Source organism: Micromys minutus (genome assembly GCF_963924665.1).
Source record: "Micromys minutus genome assembly, chromosome: 9".
Lineage (NCBI taxonomy): Eukaryota > Metazoa > Chordata > Mammalia > Rodentia > Muridae > Micromys > Micromys minutus.
Genome location: NC_137978.1, coordinates 55,008,361 through 55,033,079, shown reverse-complemented (window position 1 = coordinate 55,033,079; position 24,719 = coordinate 55,008,361). Strand labels below are relative to the sequence as shown.

Below are 24,719 nucleotides of genomic sequence, written 5' to 3'. Positions count from 1 at the left end.
ACTGTGTGCCCTGGAAATGAGGGCTGTGACATTCCCGGTGCCACGGGTTTATTCTGAGCGTGGGATCAGCGGAGAGGAAACCTTATTCCCCGCAGCCTGTCCAGTTCCCACCTAGAAGGATCTCATCTACAGAGCTCCAGCCGAGGTCCTCTCTCCAGGGAAAGCACATCATCATCCTGGCTGGCAGAAAGCTCCCTCCTGAACGCAGGACATCAGAACACACACATGGTGGTGGTGCACACTTAAATAAAACACACATTTAGAGACAGGTAAATACAGCACCAAGCCCTGACCATCAGTCACAGAAAATCCACTCCCAACCCAGCCCCGTCCTTCACAGATACCCACCAGCTACCTTTCCTCTCACAGCGTTGGCACTTCTCTCATGACTAAAAAGGAAGTCAACCCGCCTAGCATCACAGTGTGGGCAAAAGCTAACAGCATCCTCCGCACAGCCACCCTCTGTGCCAGAGCCGGGGATGGGAATGCCAAAGTGGTTCCTGCCCACCCCACCTGCTGCTCTGGAGTTACTGTTAGCTGTATGCACCATGTCGGTCAATCCCCTTGAACCAACTGCTCTACCTCACTGACCAGGAGCTCTTCAGTGAACCCTCAAACTTCGAGGCCACAGTTCTTCCCTGTGGTATTTGAGGTAAAACCTCACAGGCTCTTCAGCCTCCCGCTTCAGCGAGCCTCCTTCCAGAGGGAATGGTTGCCACCTTATCTTGTCAAAGCAGCCAGAAGCCAGTCTCCTGTCACCAATGTGCTAAAGGTCATAGACACATTAAATACACTCAAGTCTGGTGCCAACGCCCTGGTGCCTTGAGGGCCCCAAGAGAATGCATTCATTTCTTTAAAATTAACAGGAAATGGAGAGATGGCTCGGTCGTTAAAAGCGTATGTTGCTTTTATAAAGGACCCAAGTTTGGTCCCCAACACCCACATAGCCGCTCACAACCATTTGTAATTCCAGTTCCAGATCTGATCTTGTTTGGTCTCCCAGGGCAGCAGGCATACATGTAGCATACAGACACTACATGTAGACAAACACTCATACAGGCAAAATCATCTTTACATTGACCAAGCCAGCTCAGTCAGTCACCAGGATCTCCAGGGCAGGAGCGAGGATTAAAGAAAAAGAAAAAAGACAATTACACAACATTATGGTGTGACCCCAGCAATCGCTGAAGTGGGTTTATTTTTCCCAGTCTGCTTTTATACCATCATACAAAGAATAGGGTCAGTTCTAGATTGAGGACAAAGTAGCCAAGGAACAAAGTCGGCATAGGCAAAGCCCCCTGGATCGAGGTGTATTCGGGGACTTTAGTGATTAAGATCAAAAGAACACATTCCTAAGCCGTATATATCTTGAGTCTACTTCCTTGTCCCAGTTTGGTGTAAACCATTCTTGCCAGGACTTTTGAAAGGGCACCAAGAGCTCTCCCCGCTACATCTTAAAAATTGTCATAATAAAGCAAAATCAGTAGAAATCAGTATACAAACTGACTTACAACATCTACAAAGGCAGTCGGCAGTCCTGGAGTTTAGTTCAACCCGCTGACAAAGAGGGGGGCTGGGTAAATTCACTCTGCCTTGGAAACCCCATGCTTCTCGCCAACCACATGGCCTGCCCAAATTAAACAGTAATTACCAAGGTTAGGGAAAGGCCTTGTCAGAACAGGTTTGCCGCCAGGTTTAGCTCAGCCTTGACTCCTGTGGCCTCTCTCCGATGCCTATAAATACCCAGCCTGTCCACGCCATCCAGTCCTCAACACCTGAACCATGTTGGCAGTTACAGTCCTCGCTGCCATCCTGGCCTGCGGTAAGCTTGGGACTGGGGACCAGCTGCAACCAGCTGGCTGTTAGATCAAGCTGGCCTTGGGGGTATCCTCTGCTCCCCCCAAAAGGCACTTTTGGGGTCCTGTGTGGGTCCCACTGAGCATCTGTGTATCAGCTAAGCCTCTTCCAGATCTTGGAGATCTGATGAATGGAGAGCCCCTCCAGGGTGTGAGGTTTAGACAGGAGACCCTGAACAAAGGTCCACCTTAGGTGTTTCATGCTGGGTTCACTCCAGGGAGCCACTGGGCCTGTGTTTCCCTCTGTGTCCCCCACTTCTAGCCCCACCCCATGGCTCTTTGCTCTCCTACTTTGGTGATACTCTCCCAGATCACAAATCTAGGGTGCGACGGGGTTTGGTTTGGTTCTGACAAGAGGAAGCTCTTAGTCAGGAATCCTAAGGTCTTTCTAGACACAGGAGCAAACTGGACCCTACACGGACTGGGTCTGTCCCTGCTTCCATCCAACAACGGGGACCCGGAGGCCCAGGGACGCTCCGTTTTCTGCCCGAGGACGACACGCCGGTCCCATCAGCCTTACCTCAGAGCATGCGCACTCCACGCAACGTCTGAGACACCACAGTGCGGGACTCTGTGTGGTCCACACTGAATACCCCTCCGTCACGCACTGTACTGTGACCCACAGAAGATACCCTTAGTCCCTCATGCGCGCCAGTCGCTACCTGTTCCTCTCACTTCTGTGTGGCTCTTTAAATGTATCAAGTGGCTTAGTTCTCAGGAGACTCTCGTGTTAAGGTCATTCTTCCCACGTCACACACACACACAAAAAGGGAAACTGAGGCCCAGAGAGCCAAGTGGACTCTCCCGACTCACCAAGTACGATACGAACCACCGAACCGGAGCGTTCCCATCTCCCCCTTCGCAGAGGGCCAGCCCGCTTACCTGCACTCCCCTCTCTCCCCAGTCTCCTGCTGCGGGAACCCCACCTTCCCACCTAACCTGTCAACCCGCGTGGTAGGAGGAGAGGATGCCCTCCCCAACAGCTGGCCTTGGCAGGTAAGCGTGCCGCGGGGCAGATGCAGGGCCTGGAGGGGCAGGGCTGGGCATCCCCGGAGGGCTGACATGGGGTCCTTCTGCAGGTCTCTCTTCAATACCTCAAGGACGACACATGGAGGCACACCTGCGGGGGCAGTCTCATCACCCCCAGCCACGTCCTCACTGCCGCCCACTGCATCAAGTGAGTGGGCGTGACACCTGGACACCAGCGAGGACCCAGCAGTCCAGGCCCTGGGCTCTCTCTGTTAGCTGTTCTCCCCTGCTAACTTGCTCCTTCATTTCTTCACTTGAAAACCCTTCTTGCGCACCTACTGTGTGTCAAGAGACGGCTTCCGGGGCTATTCTAGCCGGAAGGCGGAGCAGTGGAGGAACCAGTCAGTGTGTAACTTTTCAAACAAAAATGAGGCTGGAAGGAGGGGGGGTGGTAACAAGGTAATTCTGGTTCAAGTTAAAAGATAGCCCAGAACTAGGGGGGGAAAGGGGGAGGGAGGGAGGGAGGGAGGGAGGGAGGTGTTAACATAGTAAAATAAGGGAGCTCGGGCATAGCTTAGTTGGTGGAGTTACTTCTTAGCATGCACAAAGTTCTGGGTTCGAGCACACACACAAACACACACCTGTGCCACATGAAAACAGGTGTGCTAATAATACACACCTGTAACCCCGTCACTTGGGAAGTGGAGGGAGATCAGAGGTTGAAGGCTATCCTTGGCTATGCATTTGAGGTCAGCCTGGGCTAAAAATAGAAGAAGGAAAGAGGCAGGGTAAGGTAAAGAGGGAAGGAGGAAGGGAGGGAGGGGGAAAAAAGAAAGGAAGAGAGTGACCAGAAGAAAGGCAAATGGATCTGGGCAGAGACACAAAAGGAAGGTCACTCACTGATCTGTGGGGTCTGAACCAGTCTGAAGGGGAAGCCTCTGAGGAGTGGAAAATACTGAGCCCAGTGGGGGGGGATGGGGGTGGGGGATGGAGGAGCAGGACCGTACTTGCAAGGACGGCAGTTGGACTGGAGAAAGGCTGAGCTGTGGAAGGGCTTCGGGGTGCGGGTTAACACCTCACCAGTCAGGGGAGGACAGGTATGATGGCGCTTGCCTGCCGTCTCGGGGCAGAAGGATGTCGTACTAGGGAGGACGGGGGCCAAACCGATGTCGGTCAGGTGCCTACGGCCATGTGAAAGCCAGAGGCAATAGCAGCCTGGCTTCTCCTCGTCTGGCAGTCCCTGGCTCTAAGCTGTGGTCCTTCTGCAATCCCGCACAGGGTCAGTGGGAACAGACTTTCCCTTTCCCACAAAGCTCTTCTGTCAAAGGCGGCCATGTCTCCGAAGCTCTCGGTTCCCCGTTGGCCCTACCGGAGGCCAGTCGATGTTTCTCTTTCCCACTTCTAGTGAAAAGTTCACCTACCGTGTGGGCCTGGGGAAGTACAATCTGACAGTGGAGGATGAGGAAGGCTCCGTGTACGCCGAGGTGGACACCATCTACGTCCATGAGAAGTGGAACCCCCTCTTGGTGTGGTAAGTGCCAGCCCCGGTGCAGCATGGGAGGAGGGTCCCCAAGATGGAGCCCCAGAGTCTGACTCCAGCATGTGACACACCCAGCTTGTAGGAACACGGGATGACTCCACTCAGTCCTCCACACTCACCAAGGATAATGGCTCAGTACACCGGTATCTCTATACCACATGACTTCCCACCATACTTCCCAGAATTCACCAGGTCAGAGGCTGGGCCAAGAGTCACCTATACGGAAGGCTGAGCACAAGCCCAGATTGCAACAGGCTTGTAAGATGCCATCTTTTCTTAAAGCCTCACAACAGCCCTAAGACAAGGAGCTAAAGCTCAGAGGAGTTAGGAAATGTAACCCATGTGGGGCTTTTGGTGGCACATGGCAGAGGCAGGAGGATCTCTGTAAGTTCCAGGACAGTCGGAGCTATGTAAAGAGAAATCTGTCTCAAAACAAACAAAACAACACAACACAGCAGCCTGGTGGTAGTAGTGGCGCACACCTTTGAGCAAGCACTCAGAAGGCAGAGGCAAGTGGATCTCTGAGTGCGAGGCCAGCCTGGTCTACAAAGATGCCTTCTTCCCAGATGACCCTAACTTTGTGTCAAATGGACAGGAAATTAGACAGCATTCGAGCCTGAGGACCCAAGTTCAGATCCCCAGCACCTACATGAGAAGCCGTGTGTGGTAACCCCAGGGCTGTGGGAGGTGAGACTTAGGCATCTCTGGAAATTGCTGCCTGTCAGTCTCACGCTGGTGAGAGATGCTGTCCAGAGAATAAGGTGGTGAGGAACAGACCAAGACACCTGATGTCTTCCGGTCCCTGCACACATGCACTGGTACTTAAAACACACGCACACACACACCACACACCACATACATACACATACACACCATACACCAAATACATACACACACACCACATACACCACACACACACTACACACACACACTACACATACATACACATACATACACACCACACACCAAATACATACACACACACACCACACATACATACACATACACACCATACACCAAATACATACACACACACCACATACACCACACACACACACCACATATACATACACATACATACACACCACACACCAAATACACACACACACACACACACACACACAAGCCATTTGTTCTCCAGACTCCTTCCCCAGCTTTGTCACCTAGCTGCTAACAGATCCCTGGCCACCAAAACTGGACCCCCAGCACCACCTTCTGCCCACTTGCTGAACCTCCACTTTGCATTCCAGGAACGACATTGCCATCATCAAGCTGTCTGAGCCTGTGGAGCTGAGTGACACCATCCAGGTGGCCTGCATCCCAGAGGAAGGCTCCTTGCTGCCTCAGGACTATCCCTGTTATGTCACTGGCTGGGGTCGCCTCTGGAGTGAGTACAGCCTGCACTGGAGAAATCCCCAAGGCTTCCTGGAGGAGGTGCCACTGTCAATCAGCATGTCTCCCACATTCTTCCTCCTGCCTGATGTTTTCATAGATTTTAGACCTCTGTGATAATAACAGCTAGAGTTTATTATTTAGCCCAGACGATGTGACAAGCACGTCACAAGTCAGGCTGACACAAAAATTAAATAGGCTAGAACCCATCAGGTGTTTAGAACAGAAATACAAACAAGCTAAGAACAAAAGGCAGGCCTGTGATCCAGAACTTGGAAAGTAGAAGCTGGAGAATCGGGAGTTCAAGGTTACACACGGGGAGTTTGAGGCCAACCTAGGCTACATGAGGAGGACCTGTACCAAAATAATAAACAAACTAACTAACTAAACTGTCCCCTTAGAGGTAGGAAGCTAGACCCCAAGACAGACAAATGCCCAAGCAGATGGCGGCTGAACTTGAGTGTTAGATGGGAATGTTGAGACTTGGAAAAAGCAGAGGTTAGCTCTTGGGACCCCCTGGGGGAGGAATGCCTTTAGGTATGACTCCTAAAGATGGAGTGAGGGAAGCCCCCAAGATCCCAGCTGAGGCAGAAGGGTCACAGGTCAACCTGCCTCAGGTCAGAGTGGACCAGAGACCAGCCTGGGCTACGCAGGGAGACCCAGTCACAAAATGCAAAGTTAAGGAAAGGCTAGAGTTCAGTGGTGGAGCGCTTGCCTGGCACACTCGGAGGCCTGGGTTTGGTCCTTGGCACAGCAAAGCAGGAGGGGAAAGAAAAATGAAGACTCCAAACTAAAGGCACATAGTCCCCAAGGGACTGTGACCCAAAGACTTGAGCCATCCCAGAGAAGGGCAGGCCCACGGTCTCCTGCTGACCACGGCCAGAGCACAGGGCACAGGCTGACTTCTGCACGGCTGCTCTCTCCCCAGCCGACGGTCCCATTGCTGAAGTTCTCCAGCAGGGCCTGCAGCCCATCGTGAGCCATGCCACATGCTCCAGGTTGGACTGGTGGTTCATCAAGGTCCGGAAGACGATGGTGTGCGCTGGGGGCGACGGCGTCATCTCTGCCTGTAACGTGAGTGCCCTGACCTCACACCAGGCGGGCAGCAGGGTGGTAGGCATGGCAGGACTAGAGTGGAGCAAATCACACCCCTCCCTCCAGAAGCCAGGCCCCGATGAACCATGGAGGCCTAGGAGAAAGCTGTTACCCCAGCCCACCCCTCTCTGCCCACCCCACCCCCGTGCATGGGGAGACACAGAGGGCTGGACAAGAGCAACTCAAGTTCAAGTCCCAGTACCACTGGGTGGGCTGCTGAAGTTCTCTATAAAGTGGCAGCAGGGGAGAAGTGACGCAAAGGATAAAGGCTCTTTCCACCAAGCCTGGCGACCTCAGTTTGGTCCCCAGACGCCACATGGTGGGAGACGATCAACCCCCGTAGTTGTCCTGTGATCTCTACATGTGCACTGTGGTTTGTATGCATTCACACATGGGTACACCTGCACACACACACACTGAAAGTGAATATATATATATATATATATATATATATATATATATATATATATATACACATACATACTGGGTCTGGGGAGATAACTCAATGGGTAGAGTTTGCCTTGCAAGTATGAGGAGCTGAATTCGGTCCCCAGAACTCACGTTATGAAAACTCCAGGCATGGTGGTGCACCCGAATCCCAGTACTAGGGAGGAGGAGATGAGAGAATTCCTGGGGCTCACATGTCAGTGAGTCTAGCCCAATTGGCCAGCTCCAGCCCAGAGAGTGTGCCTTCTGGCTCCACAAATGCACGCATACCTTCATCCTCACACACACACACACACACACACACACCTTCACACCTTCATACACACACACATCCACAGGTACCTTTATACACACACACACACACACACACATCTTCATCCACACATACACATGCATGCATACCTTCATTCTCACACACAAATATCCACAGGTACCTTCATAGACATGCACACACACACACACACACACACACACACATACACACACACCTTCACACCTTCATTCTCACACACAAATATCCACAGGTACCTTCATAGACATGCACACACACACACACACACACACACACACACATACACACACACCTTCACACCTTCATTCTCACACACAAATATCCACAGGTACCTTCATAGACATGCACACACACACACACACACACACACACACACACACACACACACACACGCACACTTTCATCTACACATACATATGCATGCATACCTTCATCCTCACACACACACATTCACAGGTACCTTCATACACACACACACATGTACACACACACACACACACACCTTCATCTACACATACACATGCATCCATACCTTCATTCACACATACACATGCATGCATACCTTCTCTCTCACACACATACATTCATGTGCATATATACATATATATATATACACACACATACATGTACATACACACATCAAACCAAAGCCATAGTAACCACTTCACAGAACCACCATGAACATGCCCAGCGACATGAACTGGCCTCCTTCCTGTTCCAAACATACTCCTAAAGGCTCCAGTCAAAGGAGACAGGGACTCAGAGTATGACCAGAACCACAAAACATTCAGTCCAATGTCTATTCTGAAACACACCAGCCTTGCTTCTTGCCCAGGCCTCTCCAGGGTGCCCGTGACTCTCTGGGCAGCCAACAGCATCTTACATAGTCCCTGCACAGTCAGGGTACCTGAGGCCAAGAATATTGGCCTCACCCCAGATCACAGCAAGCCAAGAGCTAGCTGACACCTCAGGGCTTCACGGGATGAGGCCTAGATGGTCCCTACACTTTCTCCATCAGAATCCTCACAGCTAGCCTGAGGCCTGAATAGTAGGTATGGAGGCGGAAGGCCCAGCTTGCACCCCTACAGCAGCCCAGGCCAGCCTCTGGGGATGAACTGGAGCTGAGGCCGCTCTGCTGCAGGGAGACTCCGGCGGCCCGCTGAACTGCCAAGCGGAAGACGGCTCATGGCAGGTGCATGGCATCGTGAGCTTCGGTTCCCGTAGTGGCTGCAACGTGCACAAGAAGCCTGTGGTCTTCACCCGCGTGTCTGCCTATAATGACTGGATCAATGAGGTAGGTGTTCCCTGGGCCTCGAGCCCACCCCAGATCCTTTGTGCAGACACCGGGCCCAGCCATGTGCCTCCTGGGGACCTATTACCCTGCAGAGAGCCTTGTGCTGCCCCAGAACGTAGCATGTCCCAGGGTCACTCATAAAGGCTTCTGTTTCTCCAGAAAATACAACTGTGAAGAGAAGGTTCCAGAAGCCCTGCAGCCTGTCTCTCAGCCGCAATAAAGCTCCTTCCATGAATGACTGACTATATTCATTTATGCCTTCTGGGGGTTCCCGGGTCTCCAAGCACTGGAAACAGACACTGTAGGCCAGACTGTAGAGACATTTAAGGCAGGTGCCTTTTAAAACATTATTATTATTATTATTTGTATTATTAATCGATGTGTTAATATAATTAACATATGATTGATTATATGATTAATTGTTAATTTAAACATTTTATTCATTTATATTAATTATTCAGCATAATTGTATTGTATTTATAGAATTGTGTTAAATATATTTATAACATTATGATATAATTATGATATAATATTTAAATCATTGATAACCATTTTAATTATTTAATTATTAATTATATAATGATGATGATGATGATGATGATAATAATAATAATAATAATAATAATAATAAAAAGAGGCAGGCAGGTAGCATACAGGGTCCAAATTAAGGTCTAGGACTTCCAGCTGCAGATGGAGGCTGGGAAATCCTCAAGGGCAGATCCACTCAGCTTAGAGAGGCCAGGCTGCAGAAGACACCCAAATCTCAGAGACAGTCAATAATTATTAAGGATGAGTGCCCAGCAGGTATCTGTCCCCATCCTGTCCCCCCCCCCCCCGCTACGCACCCTCATTACTCCCCACTACAGACCCAACAGCAGCTGTTGACCAGAGGTGTCTGGCTGAAGAATGTAATGAATCCTGACCCAGGGTGGGACAGGAAGAGGAGACCCCCGCCCCACTCACAGGCTTGAGGAAAGCCGTGGTCTCCACAGTCACAGGAGACGCCTTCACTGTATGAGACGGGTAGGGAAACTGAGGTTCAGAAGAGAGGAAGTACTGAACTAAGCCTCAGGAACAGGACCGGCCAACAGGAAAGAGCCACAATGAACTAGGAACAAGAGTGCCCTCCTGAGGCCAACAGGAGGCAAGTGAGAGTCAAGATCTAAGTGTCTGGCGGTTGGTGACAGATTTCCTAGTGGGTGTTCATCCCCTAACCAGAGGGGCCACTAGCCTGGAACACTCCTGAACGTGTGGCCATTTGTCTTAGTTAGGTTCCTAAAGACCGAAACCAAAAACAAGTTGGAGAAGATAAGGTTTATTTGGTTTCCACATCATAGTTCATCGAAGAAAGGCAAGCCAGGAACTCACACAGGGAACCCGGAGGCAGGAACTGATGCAGAGACCATGGAGGGATGCTGTTTACTGGCTTGCTTTCCCTGGCTTACTCAGCCTGCTTTCTTGTAGAAAAGCAGGACCACCAACCCGGGGATGGCACCACCCACAATGAGCCGGGCCCTCCCCCATCGGTCACTAGTTAAGAGCTGGAGAAGTGACTCAAGCTCTTTGGAAGAGTCCAGAAGATGCTGAACGGACCCCAGACATTGGATCCTGAGTTAATTACAATTGGAGTTTGGCTTGCCTACAATCCAGTCTTATAGGTGCAATTTTCTAAATTGTCAATTTTCGAAATTGAGAATTCCTCTTTTCTGATGACTATACCTTGTGCCAAGTTGGCATAAACTAGTCAGCAAAACTGACCCCTTGTCAATTTGACATAGAAACACATACTTGTTAAGCCACATTTCCTTTCTTGTTCATCCCCAAGAGCACACATTAATATGAACATCAAAATACAAAATATTCCAAGTTCCACCGTCGTTACAAATTCAAACACTTTAAAGATCAGTCTATTTTTAAAAATCCAAAGTCTCTTCTAAATCCTAGAGTCTCTCTTTTAAAATCCAGTCTCTCAACTGCGGGCTCCTATAACATCAAAAACAAATTCAATACTTTCTTACTTCAAGAAGGAAGAACCAGGGCACAGTCACAATAAAATCAAAACAAAATCAAACTCCAGTTGTAAACAACTCAGAGTCCAATGTCTGGCATTCATTCTGGACTCTTCCAAAGAGCTTGAGCCAATTCTCCAGTTCTTCCTTCTGTTACACACACAGCTTGTCTCTCGGGCTCTGGCTGGCTCCATTCCACCACTGCTGCTGTTTTTAGAGGTCATCCCCATGGTACTGGGTCTTCTGCTACAACTAGGCTATACTTTCTCCAATAGACTCTCTTAAGGAACTCTAACCCAGCCACACAGTGCCCAGACATCAGCTGGTCTCCATGATCCCTTCAAACCTTCAAAGCCAGCATCACTGGGTGACTCTTACCCTACCAAGTTGGACTGCCAGTGTGGGGTACAACCTTGGCCATGTCTGGAACACAGTTTCTGTGTAGTGGCTCTCAAGAAACACTTTCCTAACCTGATGCAGCGGAAAACGGGGTGGCCGAGGCTGAAAAGAGCAAGAAAAAGAAGGAAGAGGAGGAGGAGGAAGAAGAAGACAAAGATGAAGATAATGATGAACGAGTTGGTTCTAGCACAGTCTTTTCCCCTTGTCCATAAAGCATCTCAACGCCCCTGTTCACAACTCACTCCTTTTAAAGAAAAAAAAAATTGAAATGTAAGGCTGTGTAATATTTATTGGTACCGTGTCCTTTTTTTGGTATAGTTAACACACTACCAAATGTGTCTTTATATAGACGTATCCTGGTGGTATTTTCAACAGTCACTAACCTTGCCTGGTATGGTCTGAGGGTTGTAAATTGGCATGGAAATTTAAGGCAGGTTTGTGTTGGCACAGCACAAATTAAGTTATATGTGGGGGCAGTAGTTTGGTTGTTTTTTTGTTTTTTTTTTTTTTTTTTTTGTTTTTTTTTTGTCTTTTCTTTTTTTTTTTTGTTTTTGGTTTTCTTTTGGGTTTTTTTTTTTTTTTTCATCTTCAGTTCTCTGATGCAGCTTATATGAAGATAATTATTGTTCTGTTAGCTGAACATCACTCTGTAATTGCAAAAAAAAATGCAGCTGTTTTGCTGGTATTCTGAATGTTTCTAAGTAAATGCAATTTTTTTATTAAAAAAAGAAAAGAGAGAAAGAAGCACTTTCCTGAGATTTTTCCCTCAACAATCTTTTCCTCATCACCGCTAATTTCTCAGCTTCAACTAAACAGCATCATGTATTCCGGCAAAGCAGAGGCCTCTCTTTAGTAATTCCCATACCTTGTTAATCACAGCGGATTCTTCAACTCCAGTTATCCAGAACCACAGACTCTGAGTTCAAAATAACAAATGGCCCGGATAGAGCCTTTAATCTTCCTCCTGAAACTTCACTGGCCCAGCCTCCATTGTCTGCTTGCCTTCAACATCTTCCAAACTCCCACAGAACTCCCCACTGAGATCTTAACACTCGATGGCTTTTCCAGCCCAGTGTTCCAAAGTCCTTCCACACTCCTCCCCAAAACATGGTCAGGTCTGTCCCAGCAGTGCCCCACTATGATGGTGCCATCTTGTCTTAGTTAGAATTTCTATTGGTGTGAGGAAACACCATGACCAGAAAACAAATTGGGGAGCAAAGTGTCTATTTGACTCACACTTCTACATCACAGTTCATCATCCAAGGAAGTCGGGGCTGGAACGGATGCAGGGCAGGAACCTGGAAGCAGGAACAGAGACAGAGGCTGTGGAGGGTGCTGCTTACAAGGTCTGGGTTAAATAAATCACGGTCCCTGAAAAGTTCCCATCATAATCCCCAGGGCCTATGAACGTGGAACTTCCCAGGGCTAAGGGGAATTCTCAGATTTGGTTTAGAATCTTGAGATGGGGTGATCCATCTGTGTTTATGTTTAGCATCCCTTTGAATGGGATGCTAGTGGAAACAGCTTAACGGGAAGAGGGGTACTTTCTTTATGGTCCCAGAGTTTTGTGGCAGGAAACAGCAGGAAACTCGGAGACAGATGTTGGGAGGAGCAGTACTGTTCCCCATAGAGCAAGAGAGGAGTTTGAAGTCACCCTCAACTGCTTAACAGTTAGAGGACAGCTTGGACTATCTGAGACCTCCCATCTCCAAAGATAGACAGATAAATAGATTTATAAAAAGATAGATAGATGATAAATAGGTAGGTAGACAGACAGATAGATAAATATACAGACAGACATATACACACAGGCAGAAAGACAAACAGGCATAGATAAAGTCCATAGAGAGAGAGTGGTGACCATTGGGAGGCTGAGGCAGGTTCTGGGTACAGACTGAGACCTTTGTCTAAAAAGGAAGAAAAGGAATGAACTCGTCCCAAGAGCCGGGATCACAGGGGCTGGCTCTACGGAACCACTGAATCCTTGCTTACAGAGTGATTCTTAAAAATAGTTATTGTGCATGTGTACGGCATGAGGGAGTACATACATGCCACACGCAGAGGACAGAGGACAACTTTCAGCAGCTGATTTCCCTCTTCCGTCTTTACACAGCAAGTGCTTTGCACCCTAAGCCATCTTAACCTACCTACAGTGAGTTTGAGGCTAACCTGAGCTACACGAGACCCTGCCTCACACACATATGCACAAATATATACATATACCCACAGAAACACAGCCACACACCCAGCTAAGTACAACCATGCATACACACAAAGACAAATACACACACACTTAGCACACAGATCATAAGACACATAAGCATGTACATGCACACACACTCAGATATACAAATGTATACACACAACATTCAAACACATGTATACTGATATATGCTCACACTTTCATATACACACTAATATGTATCCATACATAGACACATACACATGTGTACATGCTATGCATATATATGTACATATATACTCAAACACATTTGAATACACAAAAGAACAGACACACAGATACAAACAGACATGCATGTACACATCGATGTATATAGGCAGACATGTATATAAACAAACACACATAAATACTCATATACCCATGCACACATATACATATTCACATCTATATGCATATTTGCACACATATACATGCACACACACAGAAAGACAAACACACATACTTAAACCCAAACATATTTCAATGCATATGTATATACACATTTATATACAGACATCCATATACATGTAGATACTCATGCATACATACTGATGCACATACACATGTACACACTTAAACACACACATAGATAAAAACATAGATATATAGACATCCATACACATATACATGTATCTAAACACAAATACATATACATGCAGAGAGATATGCATACACACATGTATACACACACACACAGTTTCACATACACACATACACACACACTGTTTCACACACACATACACACACACATACACACATACACATATTGTTTCACACAAACATACACACACAAACATACACACAGTTTCACACACACATACACACACTGTTTCACACACACATGCACACACTGTTTCACACACACATACACACACTGTTTTACACAGATACACATACAGTTTCACACACACACACATACATACACAGTTTCATCCACACACACACAGAGTTTACCCAGCTCTCCTTCTGAGAATCCAGTCTCTGCCACAGTCAGGGTCAAGAGCATAGGCTTTGAGGCTGTCCTTAATGAACAGTAAGACAGCACATGTCCTAGTGCCAAGCCAACATTTCACCCGAGATAATGTGCGAGATAATGTGCTGCAGGTGCCGAATCTGGAGACCAAGGTCCTTATGAGAGTTCTAACTTTCCAACTTTCCAATCGCCAGCAGGATAGGCTGGGACCTCCAGACAGCCCACACAGACATGCCCAGGCTGAGCCCAGGCCCCGAGCCAGGGAGCCAGCCAGCTGGCTTCTCGGAGAAACGGCTCTGAGTCATGAGAAGGTTCCATCTGCGTCTCTGCTCCACTTGCAGGAGTTCAAGGTCACACAGCCCAGTTTTGAACTTGCTAGATAGTCACACTATCCAAAGTGCCAGGGCTGGGGGGTGGGGCTTGGGGGACTGGAGGCTGCAGTGGTTCCTCGATGTTCCCTCTCGGCACAGAAGCCTCAATTGGATTCACATGCAGCCCAGCCTTAGTCCCGGGGAAAGTGATCTGGATGAAGCCTCCCTGCCGCAGGCTCCACCCATCCCTGCGCTACATCCCCTTCCCCACCAGGCACTGGGTTCTAGGGCGGTCACGTGACCAGAGGCAAGCCACATCAGCTTGTTGGGAAGAATGACCTTAAGTTCTCCAGAAATGATCTGAGGCTCCAACCACAAAATGGAGAGGAAACCGCAGAGGCGTGGGCTTGTTCCCCAGGGTGCATGTAGGAATGATCACAGTCACTTTTGGTTATCGAAACTGGGATTGGTATCGAAGGGGTGGGACAGAGAGACAGAGACTGAGCGTATGTTTCCTTCCATTTTGTAGATAGACAACCTTCAGGTGGAGAGCCTGCCTGCTTTGCCCAGGGTCACAGGACAAGCTCACAGCAAGTGCCAAACTACTGTTTGTTCAGAGATTTTTGTCTAGAGGAAATTAATTTTGATCTCAAAGCCGACACCTCAAGAAGAGTGCCTGTCTGCTGTGTAAGTCTGAACTTGTGCCTGCCTGGAGGCTGTCTTGTGAATCTGTCTGTCCCTGTGTCTGTATCTGTCCCTGTGAGACCATCTCTTTTGTATGTTCTGTGCCTGTGTCTGTTGTTGGGTGACTGTCTGTCCCTCACAAAGGGCTTCACTCTGTCTTTATTGAACAGCACAGAAAGCATCAGAAAGAGGACAGAATGGGGTGTGTTGCTTAAATCTTTAACTCAGTTTTACAAGGGATTGAATCCCTGGATCCAACCGATCCCAATTGACCAAAACAACGTGGATGCTTCTTCTTTTTTTTTTTTTAAACTGATTTTATTGGATATGTTTTATTTACATTTCAATGTTATCCCCTTTCCTGGTCTCCCCTCATCACCCCCATCCTTGCTTTTATTAGTGTACCCCCCACCCACCCACCTCTTCCCACCTCCACACCCCGACAGTCCCCTACACTGGGGCATCAAGCCTTCTTCCAAGGGCTTCTCTTCCCACTGATGCCCAACAAGGCCATCCTCTGCTACATACGCAGCTGGAACCAAGGGTCTGTCCATGTGTACTCTTTGGATAGTGGTTTAATCCCTTGAAGCTCTAGTTGGTTGATCTTGTTCTTATGGAGTTGCAAACCCCTTCAACTCCTTCAATTCTTTCTTTAACTCCTTCATTAAGGACCCCGTTCTCAGTTCAGTGGTTGGCTGTGAGCATCTGCCTCTGTATTTGTCAGGCTCTGGCAGAGCCTCTCAGGACACAGCTATATCAGGCTCCTGTCAGCAAGCACTTCTTGGCATCAGTAATATTGTTGGGGTTTGGTGGCTGAATACAGGCCGGATCTCCAGGTGGAGCAGTTTCTGGATGGCCTTTCCTTCAGTCTCTGCTCCAAGCTTTGTCTCCATATTTCCTCCTGAGAATATTTTTGTTCCCCCTTCTAAGAAGCACATTTCCTTCTTCTTGAGTTTCATGTGGTCTGTGAGTTGTATCCGAGCTTTTGGGCTAATATCCACTTATCAGTGAGTGCATACCAAGGTGTGTTTTTGTGACTGGGTTACCTCACTTAGGATGGTATTTTCTAGATCCATCCATTTGCCTAAGAATTTCATGAACTCATTGCTTTTAATTGCCGAATAGTACTCCATTGTGAAAATGTACATTTTCTGTATCCATTCCTCTGTTGAAGGACATCTGGGTTCTTTCCAGCTCCTGGCTTTTATAAATAAGGCTGCTATGAACTAGAACATGTGTCCTTGTGTGTTGGAGCATCTTTTAGGTGTATGCCCAGGAGTGGTATAGCTGGATCCTCAGATCCTATGTTCAATTTTCTGAGGTGCTACCAGACTGATTTCCAGAGAAGTGGATGCTTTTAACCTTTATGGTAGACTTGGGAAGTTGCCTCTCACCCCCCCCTCGCCCCTCTCTCCCCCCCCCCTCGCCCCTCTCTCCTTCCTTGTTCATTTGTTTGTTTGAGACAGGGTTTCTCTGTGTAGCCCTGGCTGTCCTTAAAGCCACTTTGTAGACCAGGCTGGCCTCAAACTGGATGCTTCACAAGATGATCTAATGTTTTCTTCAGAAAAAGCAACCCCAAGAACAAGCAAAATGGCTGCTTTCATGACCCTGGTGACCATAAACAAAGGTTCTACCTATTCCAGGGCAGTAGGGGTTGAGCTAGAACAAGAGCACCCTCCCCTAACATGTAGCCATCTCTTGAAAGCAAATAGAATCTTTTGTGGTGGTAGTTGTTATTCCTGTTTGGGGGGAGGGATTGGTGAAAACAGTCTTGTGTAGCCCAGGCTGGCCCGAGCACTCTATGTAGCCATGGATGATCTTAACTCCTGATCATCCTGTCTCAACCTCCCCGAAGCTGGGGTTCCAGGTGTGTGCTGGCATACCCAGCACAGCCAAGCGTCAGTACCAATTTTTGGCATGTTTCTCAATGTACTTAGAGGATGACAAATAAATAGAAAAAAAAAAACCCAAACCAAACAAACATTTGGACTCCAGCTCTTTATTCCACTGGGCTTTGGGAAAATCTCCACCTTGCATACTCCTCCTGCTTCTCTGGCTGATAAGGCTCCTCATAAAACGAAGCTTACCCAGGGCCAGACAGCCAGACGTCCCCGGACACACCATGATCAGGACACTGCTGCTTTGCGCCCTGGTGGCTGGAGGTAACCTTTGTCTGGTGAAGCTGGGACCGGGAGCCTCCTCCCCGTCCCTCCAGCAGCTGTCCCCTCTCCGGTCCCTCAGTTATAGGCCACATGGAGCAGAGCATGGTGACACACCCCTTGTGTCAGCCTCAGGAGCCTAAGAGAAGAGGGTCACAAGTTTCAGGCCAGCTTCAGTTACCCAACAAATTCAAAGGCGAGCTAGGAAGTAGGGTGAAGCTCAGGACTCATGGACCTCAAAGAACATTCCAAAGCAAGGGTTTCCTGTTGGGGTTCGGGTATGTCCACACATCCCGTTCCCAACCAACACAATCCCCTCTCAATCCTCTCTCCACAGCTCTCAGCTGCGGGACCCCCACTTATGAGGTCCGGCAGGATGTGAGCAGGGTTGTTGGAGGTCAGGAAGCCACACCCAACAGCTGGCCCTGGCAGGTGAGTCAGCCACACACCAGTGGGTCTATTGTGCAAGCAAAGATGAGGCCTGGGGAAACAGAGAGGGCAGCACAAGCAGCTCGGCCAGTTCGGGGGCTGAGGGAAAGGTTACTTCGTGAATGCTTGCAAGGTCAAAGAGATGCTGTAGGAACCTCAAGAGGGTCTGGGCAGAGCATAGTTTTCATCAGACTTAGGTTAGGAAAGGGTTTTTCTGGCTTCTGTGCCCTGAGAAAATGTGGGTGACCCACACCTGCAATCTCGGCTCTCGGGAGGTGGATTAGGAAGATTGGGGGCGGGGAGTTCAGCCTGGGCGACATGGCAAGACTCTGTCAGAAATGAAAGAAAACATAGGATGGGGGTTGGGCTAAGTGCCCCAAGGCAGGTTCACTAGGTAGCCCAGGCTGGCCTGGAATTCTCCTTCCTCCCGTCTCAGCCAGCACCCTGAGTGTTGAAATTACAGACATATCGTGCCCTACTTAGTGAAATTTTTACAACTTTTGTTCATCGTAGATTTGTGTTAGGTTTTGCTGCTGCTTTGAGACAGGGTTTCATATAGCCCAGGCTCTATGACTGTCCTTTACTCTCTGTCTCCACCTCCCAAGCACAGACTCATACAACGATAGCTGGCTTTTGTCTTACTGGTTTTCTATAAAGCACTAAATGTATCTGAACTGGGTTTAGTGGCACACATCTGTAGCGCTGGCACTCAGGAGGTAAAGGGAGGGCATCATCCGTGGCTATGTACCAACAGACCCCGTGTGGCAGTGAGGAAAACATTTTTATCTCAGTGGTTGGAGGTCTAGAGATATCCCTTTAAGTATGGAAAATGGCTTGAACGCTCTGCCCACCTTGCCTGCCCCTGCCTGATGTCAAACCATGGAGAACTGAGAAACCAGTTTCTCTCACCAACGCACCTGCTCTTTCCCCGAATCCTAGGTCTCCCTGCAGGTCCTTTCCCTTGGAAAGTGGCAACACACCTGCGGAGGCTCCCTGGTCACCAACAACTGGGTTCTGACAGCTGCCCACTGCATCAGGTAACTGAACACCCGTTGCGCCCTGCTCACCTGGTTGTTCAGGGTGTCATGGAGTGGCACTCAGCCCTAGAGCACGGATTCCCCAAACGGATCCACCTGCTGTAAAGGAGGCTGGAGAGAACCCTCACACGCCTGCCTAAGGCGCAGGCGCAAGTCTCTTGGTGGTTCCGGACCGTCAAGTTCCCCTGTCCACACACTGCATGCACGGAACGCCCTGTACCAGTAGGATTTAGAGGAAGAAGTGCCTGCCTGACTTCCTGGGAAAACCAACGATGGTCCTGGGCCAGGGGCTGCTTCCTTGATAGCACTCTGGACTGGGGTTCACAGAGACAGGCGGGGAGGGGGTCAGGGTAGGGGAAGAGGGGGAGGAAGAGGCCACTGATCTCTCTCTCTGCCCCTCACAGCAACTCTAAGACCTACCGCGTAGTGCTGGGCAAACACAGCCTCTCCACCGCGGAGTCTGGCTCAGTGGCTGTTCAGGTCTCTAAGCTTGTGGTCCATGAGAAGTGGAACCAGCAACTCTCCAATGGGTACGTTCTGTCCCGTCTGGTGCTCTCAGGGAAGGGTGGGTGACAGCACAGAGAGGGGTCGACATACCCCTCCTCTGCCTCTTCTGTAGGGAAGGGAAGGAGCTCTCGCTTCCTAGAGGTGGAGCCACTCCCCCACCCCCCATAGCTGCCACAGGGGTAGGAATAGTGGAGTTATCAGAGGAGGGAGAAGCAAAGATCGTGGGAGATCCTGCTATCCTGCCAACTGGGCCAACCAAGGTCATCCATGGGAAATGACAAAGCTAGAACGGAACCTTTTTTCCTGACCCAGGTATGACATTGCCATGGTCAAACTGGCCAGCCCAGTGTCCCTGAGCAGCAAGATCCAGACGGCCTGCCTCCCAACCGCTGGCACTATTCTCCCAGCCAACTTCGCCTGTTATGTCACAGGCTGGGGCCGGCTGCAGAGTAAGTTGGGGGGTTACCATAACATGAGGAACTGTGCGTATTAAAGAGTCGCAGCATTAGGACGGTTGAGAACCACTGCACTAGACGTTGACTACTGACCTCCACATGGACACACACACGGGGAAAATGAAACGAACTTTATTCTGGCCAGCTATGACAGTGATGTAGGCAATGTCACTGGGGCCATGAGGAAAACTACCTTGACCGCAGAGTATTTTTTTTTCCCAGTTAGAAGGCTCCAGGCAGCTCCCTCTTAAAGCAAAGTAAGAGAAACCTATGGAACTAGCCCAGCAAAAAGAGGAATTCTAACCCAAGGGTAGACACATAGCTAGATGTCAGGAACATCCTAGGTCAAGGAACTTGGAGCCTGTAAGAAACCATAAACTCTCCTTCAGAGTGCCTTTTCCACCTCATCTTTCTCCACGTAAGAGAAAATGGCAGCCACTACCCACGCCAGAATCCCAGAGAAAGGAGCTCATTGGCTCACCCTGAACCAATCACCAATAGCCCAAACACCAACCAATCAGTTGAGGATACAATGCAAACCAATATGGCGGTCTGCAGCAACCTTGCGGGTGGGAGAAAGTACCCTGGACCAGAAAGGAAGGGGGTGGACAGAAGACGCAGCAGCGGTGCATCTCTCTCACGTACCCCCATTTTGTGATCATGGCTAGAAAGCTCCAGAAATCCAATCTCCGTCCCCACCCCCACGGTCATACTTGGCTCTTTCCACACGCGCTAGGGATTTGAACTCAGGTCTTCACGTTTTCACCGCAAGCCCATCCCTGGCAATCCCATTGTTTTCTCCTCACATGGGAGTCTCTTCGCCCCCTCATACCTTCTCTCCGTGGTCTCATTCAGGTAACGGACCCGCTGCTGATGTCCTGCAGCAGGGCCGCCTGCTGGTTGTGAACTATGCCACCTGCTCCAGCGCCAGCTGGTGGGGAAGCTCCGTGAAGACCACCATGTTGTGCGCCGGTGGCGACGGTGTGATCTCCAGTTGCAATGTGAGTATCCGCAATCAGGTGTCCCGGTCTACAGCAAAGCGTGGGGGTGGCGTAGGGGGAGTTGGCGGTCAGGGGGTGTCCTGGGATCCATCTTCTCCCTCCTTACTGGGCAGGAGCCCTGGAAACTGTTCTGGAATGTTTCCGAACCTGACCTTCGTTCTCCTCGTCCCCAGGAAAGATGTTAGAAGTACCATCCCCCTGTAGCATTCCCGTTGCCTAAGTGCTAGGAAGTCTTCAGTCATCCAAGTCTCTCATTTCTGCCATCCCACAGTAACGGCTACAGAAGTCTACTTAAAGACAGTGTCAGGAACCAAGGGACTTGGTACAGGCAGATTCTGCAGAGGAAGGAAGACAGAGGGGGAAGGGAGACCCACACGACTTCAGATGCAGTCAGTGCCTTGACTACACACACACACACACACACACACACACACACAGAGTGTGTGTGCACACCATGATCTCCCTCAGGCAAGTCCCAGCCTCTGAACACTCGCCTTCTCTAGTGAACCGGAGAAACTCTTGCTGGACTGATGGGCTCTCTCGTGAGGGTGAAGCGAGAAGAGGCATAGAAAGGACATAGCTGCCAACTTGGGGCACATACCTACTGCCTCTGCCCTAGGAAGGGGGAGGCAGGCGGATTGTTGCACATTTCAGTGCAGCCTGCGCTAAATGGAATAACCATGTTTTTTTAAAAAAAAATAAACAAATAAGTAAATACATAAATAAACGGTGAGCCATGACATGGTAGTCCACACCTGTAACAGCAGCATTTATGAGGCAGAAGCAGGAAAGGCGCATTTCGAGGATCCGTATCCAGAAATGAATACCAGCTCCTGGAGGTACAATAGCACCACCTGTGTGTGACCGTAAGGCTGGCTTCAGGGGACACTGACCTCACTGAACAATATACAATAACCAGGCCCCACTGGCCCCCCTTTCCCCCCCTTCATGCCCAACTCTGGCTTCCTCAGGGCGACTCCGGTGGACCACTGAATTGCCTGGCATCTAACGGCCAATGGCAGGTGCACGGGATCGTGAGCTTTGGCTCTACTCTGGGCTGCAACTACCCCCGCAAGCCATCCGTCTTCACCAGGGTCTCCAACTACATTGATTGGATCAACTTGGTAAGTTCCACCATCCCTGAGCCCACAGCCTGCCAGGAGGCCTGCTGGGGTTCCCAGGACCAGCAAGTGGATTTCATTTCTTTTGATGGGTTTATAAGCCTAGTCCCTCCGGTGCCTCAGTGACATTTATCTACAAAGCCCACGCCTAGCTTGAGACCCCCTACAACCTTAGTTTTTAGCACGTAATTCCCCGAGGTGTGCTCCGCCCCACCCCAAGACAAAGGACTATTTATTCATTTCTAGGTAGGGCCACTCCCAGGCAAATGGGATTAAGTTAATCTCTGCCCCAGAAAGCCCTTTCCTGGAAGCTCAATTTCCCTTCTACCACAATGATCACATATTATGCTAGGCAGTGAAGCGAGTGCCTTACAAATACAAGGACCAGAGTTCAATCCCCGGGAACCACGTAAAAAGCTAAGCATGGTAGCAGGTGCTTGTAATCTCAGTGCTGGAGAGGCGGAGTCAGGAAGAACACTGAGGCACGCTGGCCAGCCAGAGCAGTTGAGGATACAGGCAGCAGTTAGTCCTTCAGGAGGCAGCCAGAACAGCAGGAAACTGGCAGTCAAGGGACCCTGGGTGAGGATGGAGGAACGCAGAGTCTGGAGACGGATAGTGGGAAGGGACAGGACTCTGCCCATAGAGTATATTCTAATCCACACCCCTGGTTTGCTTTTCTGTAAAATGGGACTTGAACTGAGCCAGACTCCTCGGCAGATACAACCAGCTGTATGACAGAGCAGCAAGGGTGGTGGCCCGTGTGGCAGCGCCCACAGGGAAGGGAAGCTGCCCTTGGCTCATTATCTCCAGTTGGAAAAGCAAATATGAGCAGGCAGCTACGGGTTTATGCCAGAGGGGGGCCAGCAGCTGTCGGAGGCAGCCATAGGGGCTTCCAAGTTCGTCTGCTCTCATCTGCCCGCTTCTCAGTCCTTTGTCTGTCTGCTGGGTCTGTCCGGCCCACAACTACTCAGAAACTACTCCCAAGAAAGTTTGTCAGGACTCAGAAATGAATCTGTGGGATAAAGGAGCTTGGTGTCAAGCCACACACACACACACACACACACACACACACACACAGAGCAAGTAAATGCTTTTTCTTTTTATTTTTTTACTTATTCATTTTTTTAAAGTTTTTTTCCCCCTCATTAAGAGGAAAACGGAAAATCAAGGGTTTTGGGAGTTTTTTTTTTTTTTTTTTTTTTTTCATTTTAATTTGTGAAATGGGGAAGAGAGCCATGACTAAATTTTGACAGAAGGAAATCTAAAGCCAGCTTAGAGCATTTCAAAGGACCCTCAATGATTGGGTGAAAAGCTGCTTCTGGGCTTTGTCTCAGCCAGATCCTGGGTCCTCTTTTGTAGTCCCAGCTGCTGCACTAGTTAAGACACAGCTGAGCCTGGTGCCACCTTCTGGGACCCAGAATGTGAACTGTTGTCCTAGCACCTGCTGTTCCCAGCCGAAGGCAGACACAGCAAGGCAGATTGCGGAGGGCAGGAGTCAGGAAGACCAAAAGGGGAAAGCAAACCTCAAACTCACAAAGATCCACCTGCCTCTGCCTCCTGCCCTGCCTGTGCTGGGATTGAAGGTGTGTGCCCACCACTTGGCCCTGGGTTCTGTTTCTAACACCCACGCTGCTGCAGTGGGCAACCTTGGACACAGATCCTTGTACTCTGATCTTCGGGCTTGTGCTACAAAAACTCGAAGTTCCGCTGGTGTAGACCCAAGAGGAACCATAGGTGCAGGTGGGAGCATCAGGAAGGTCATCCTTGGCTACACAGAAACTTTGAAGCCATCCCAAGTTATGAGAAACGCCATCTCAAAAGACAACAACAACACCCCAAAAGCTCAAGGGTTACTCTGCAGCTCTCTAGTCAAAAAGGAACATAGTATGTGAGACCCTGGGCTCCATCCTGGCACCAAGAAAAGACACACCCCAAAAGTTTTGATCCTGCTAATTGGTCTAGGAAAGCAAGTGATAGCTTCACCCCATACACTACATCAGTGCCTCTTAAGAAACAAATCGGCCCCCGTAGTGGTGCACACCTTTAATACCAGTACTCAGAGGCAGAGGCAGGCGGATCTTTGTGAGTTCAAGGCCAGTCTTGTCTACATGGCAAGTTCTAGGACAGCCAGGGCTACATAGAGTGACCCAGTCTCAGAAAAAAACAAAGAAAGGATTTATATCAAAACCCACACCCATCTGTACATTTGGGATGTAAACGTTATCGATTCCTGGATTCCCAGCCTGACGTCCTTGCAGGACTCTGGGCTAAGACCCTTCTTGACAGGAGAGGAAAATGGTGCCCACACCCCTTGGCCCTGAGAGTCACTGAACTCAATGCTCAGCCCTCAAGTTGACTTCACTCTCCTGTGTGTCCTGCAGGTGATTGCAAGATACTAACCAAAGACATCTCTGCAACTGTCACCTTGGAGAGGCCACAGAGAGCAAACAGTAATAAAGTGACTTAACAAATCACATCCTGGGATGAGTCTGTCTTATTAACCTTGGGGCTCTGCAAGCAGTGAGACA

At 49.3% G+C, this 24,719-nt stretch overlaps 2 protein-coding genes across 2 annotated transcripts; both read left to right on the top strand.

Annotated features, from left to right (window-relative positions):
* Positions 1–1,782: 1,782 nt before the first annotated feature.
* On the top strand, positions 1,783–9,059 carry CTRC (chymotrypsin C; the record flags this gene model as incomplete). The annotated part of the gene is made up of 8 exons (XM_080921266.1): positions 1,783–1,822; positions 2,761–2,852; positions 2,936–3,033; positions 4,231–4,356; positions 5,616–5,752; positions 6,686–6,831; positions 8,733–8,885; positions 9,045–9,059. The coding sequence occupies 8 exons, from the start codon at positions 1,783–1,785 to the stop codon at positions 9,057–9,059; spliced, it is 807 nt and encodes a 268-aa protein (XP_080777392.1).
* Positions 9,060–17,604: 8,545 nt separating this feature from the next.
* LOC308424344 (chymotrypsin-like elastase family member 2A) lies at positions 17,605–24,590 on the top strand (the record flags this gene model as incomplete). Its single annotated transcript, XM_080921265.1, has 8 exons — positions 17,605–17,644; positions 17,979–18,073; positions 19,010–19,107; positions 19,512–19,637; positions 19,927–20,063; positions 20,925–21,070; positions 22,042–22,194; positions 24,573–24,590. 8 exons carry the CDS (start codon positions 17,605–17,607, stop codon positions 24,588–24,590), a joined length of 813 nt encoding a protein of 270 aa, XP_080777391.1.
* Positions 24,591–24,719: the final 129 nt, after the last annotated feature.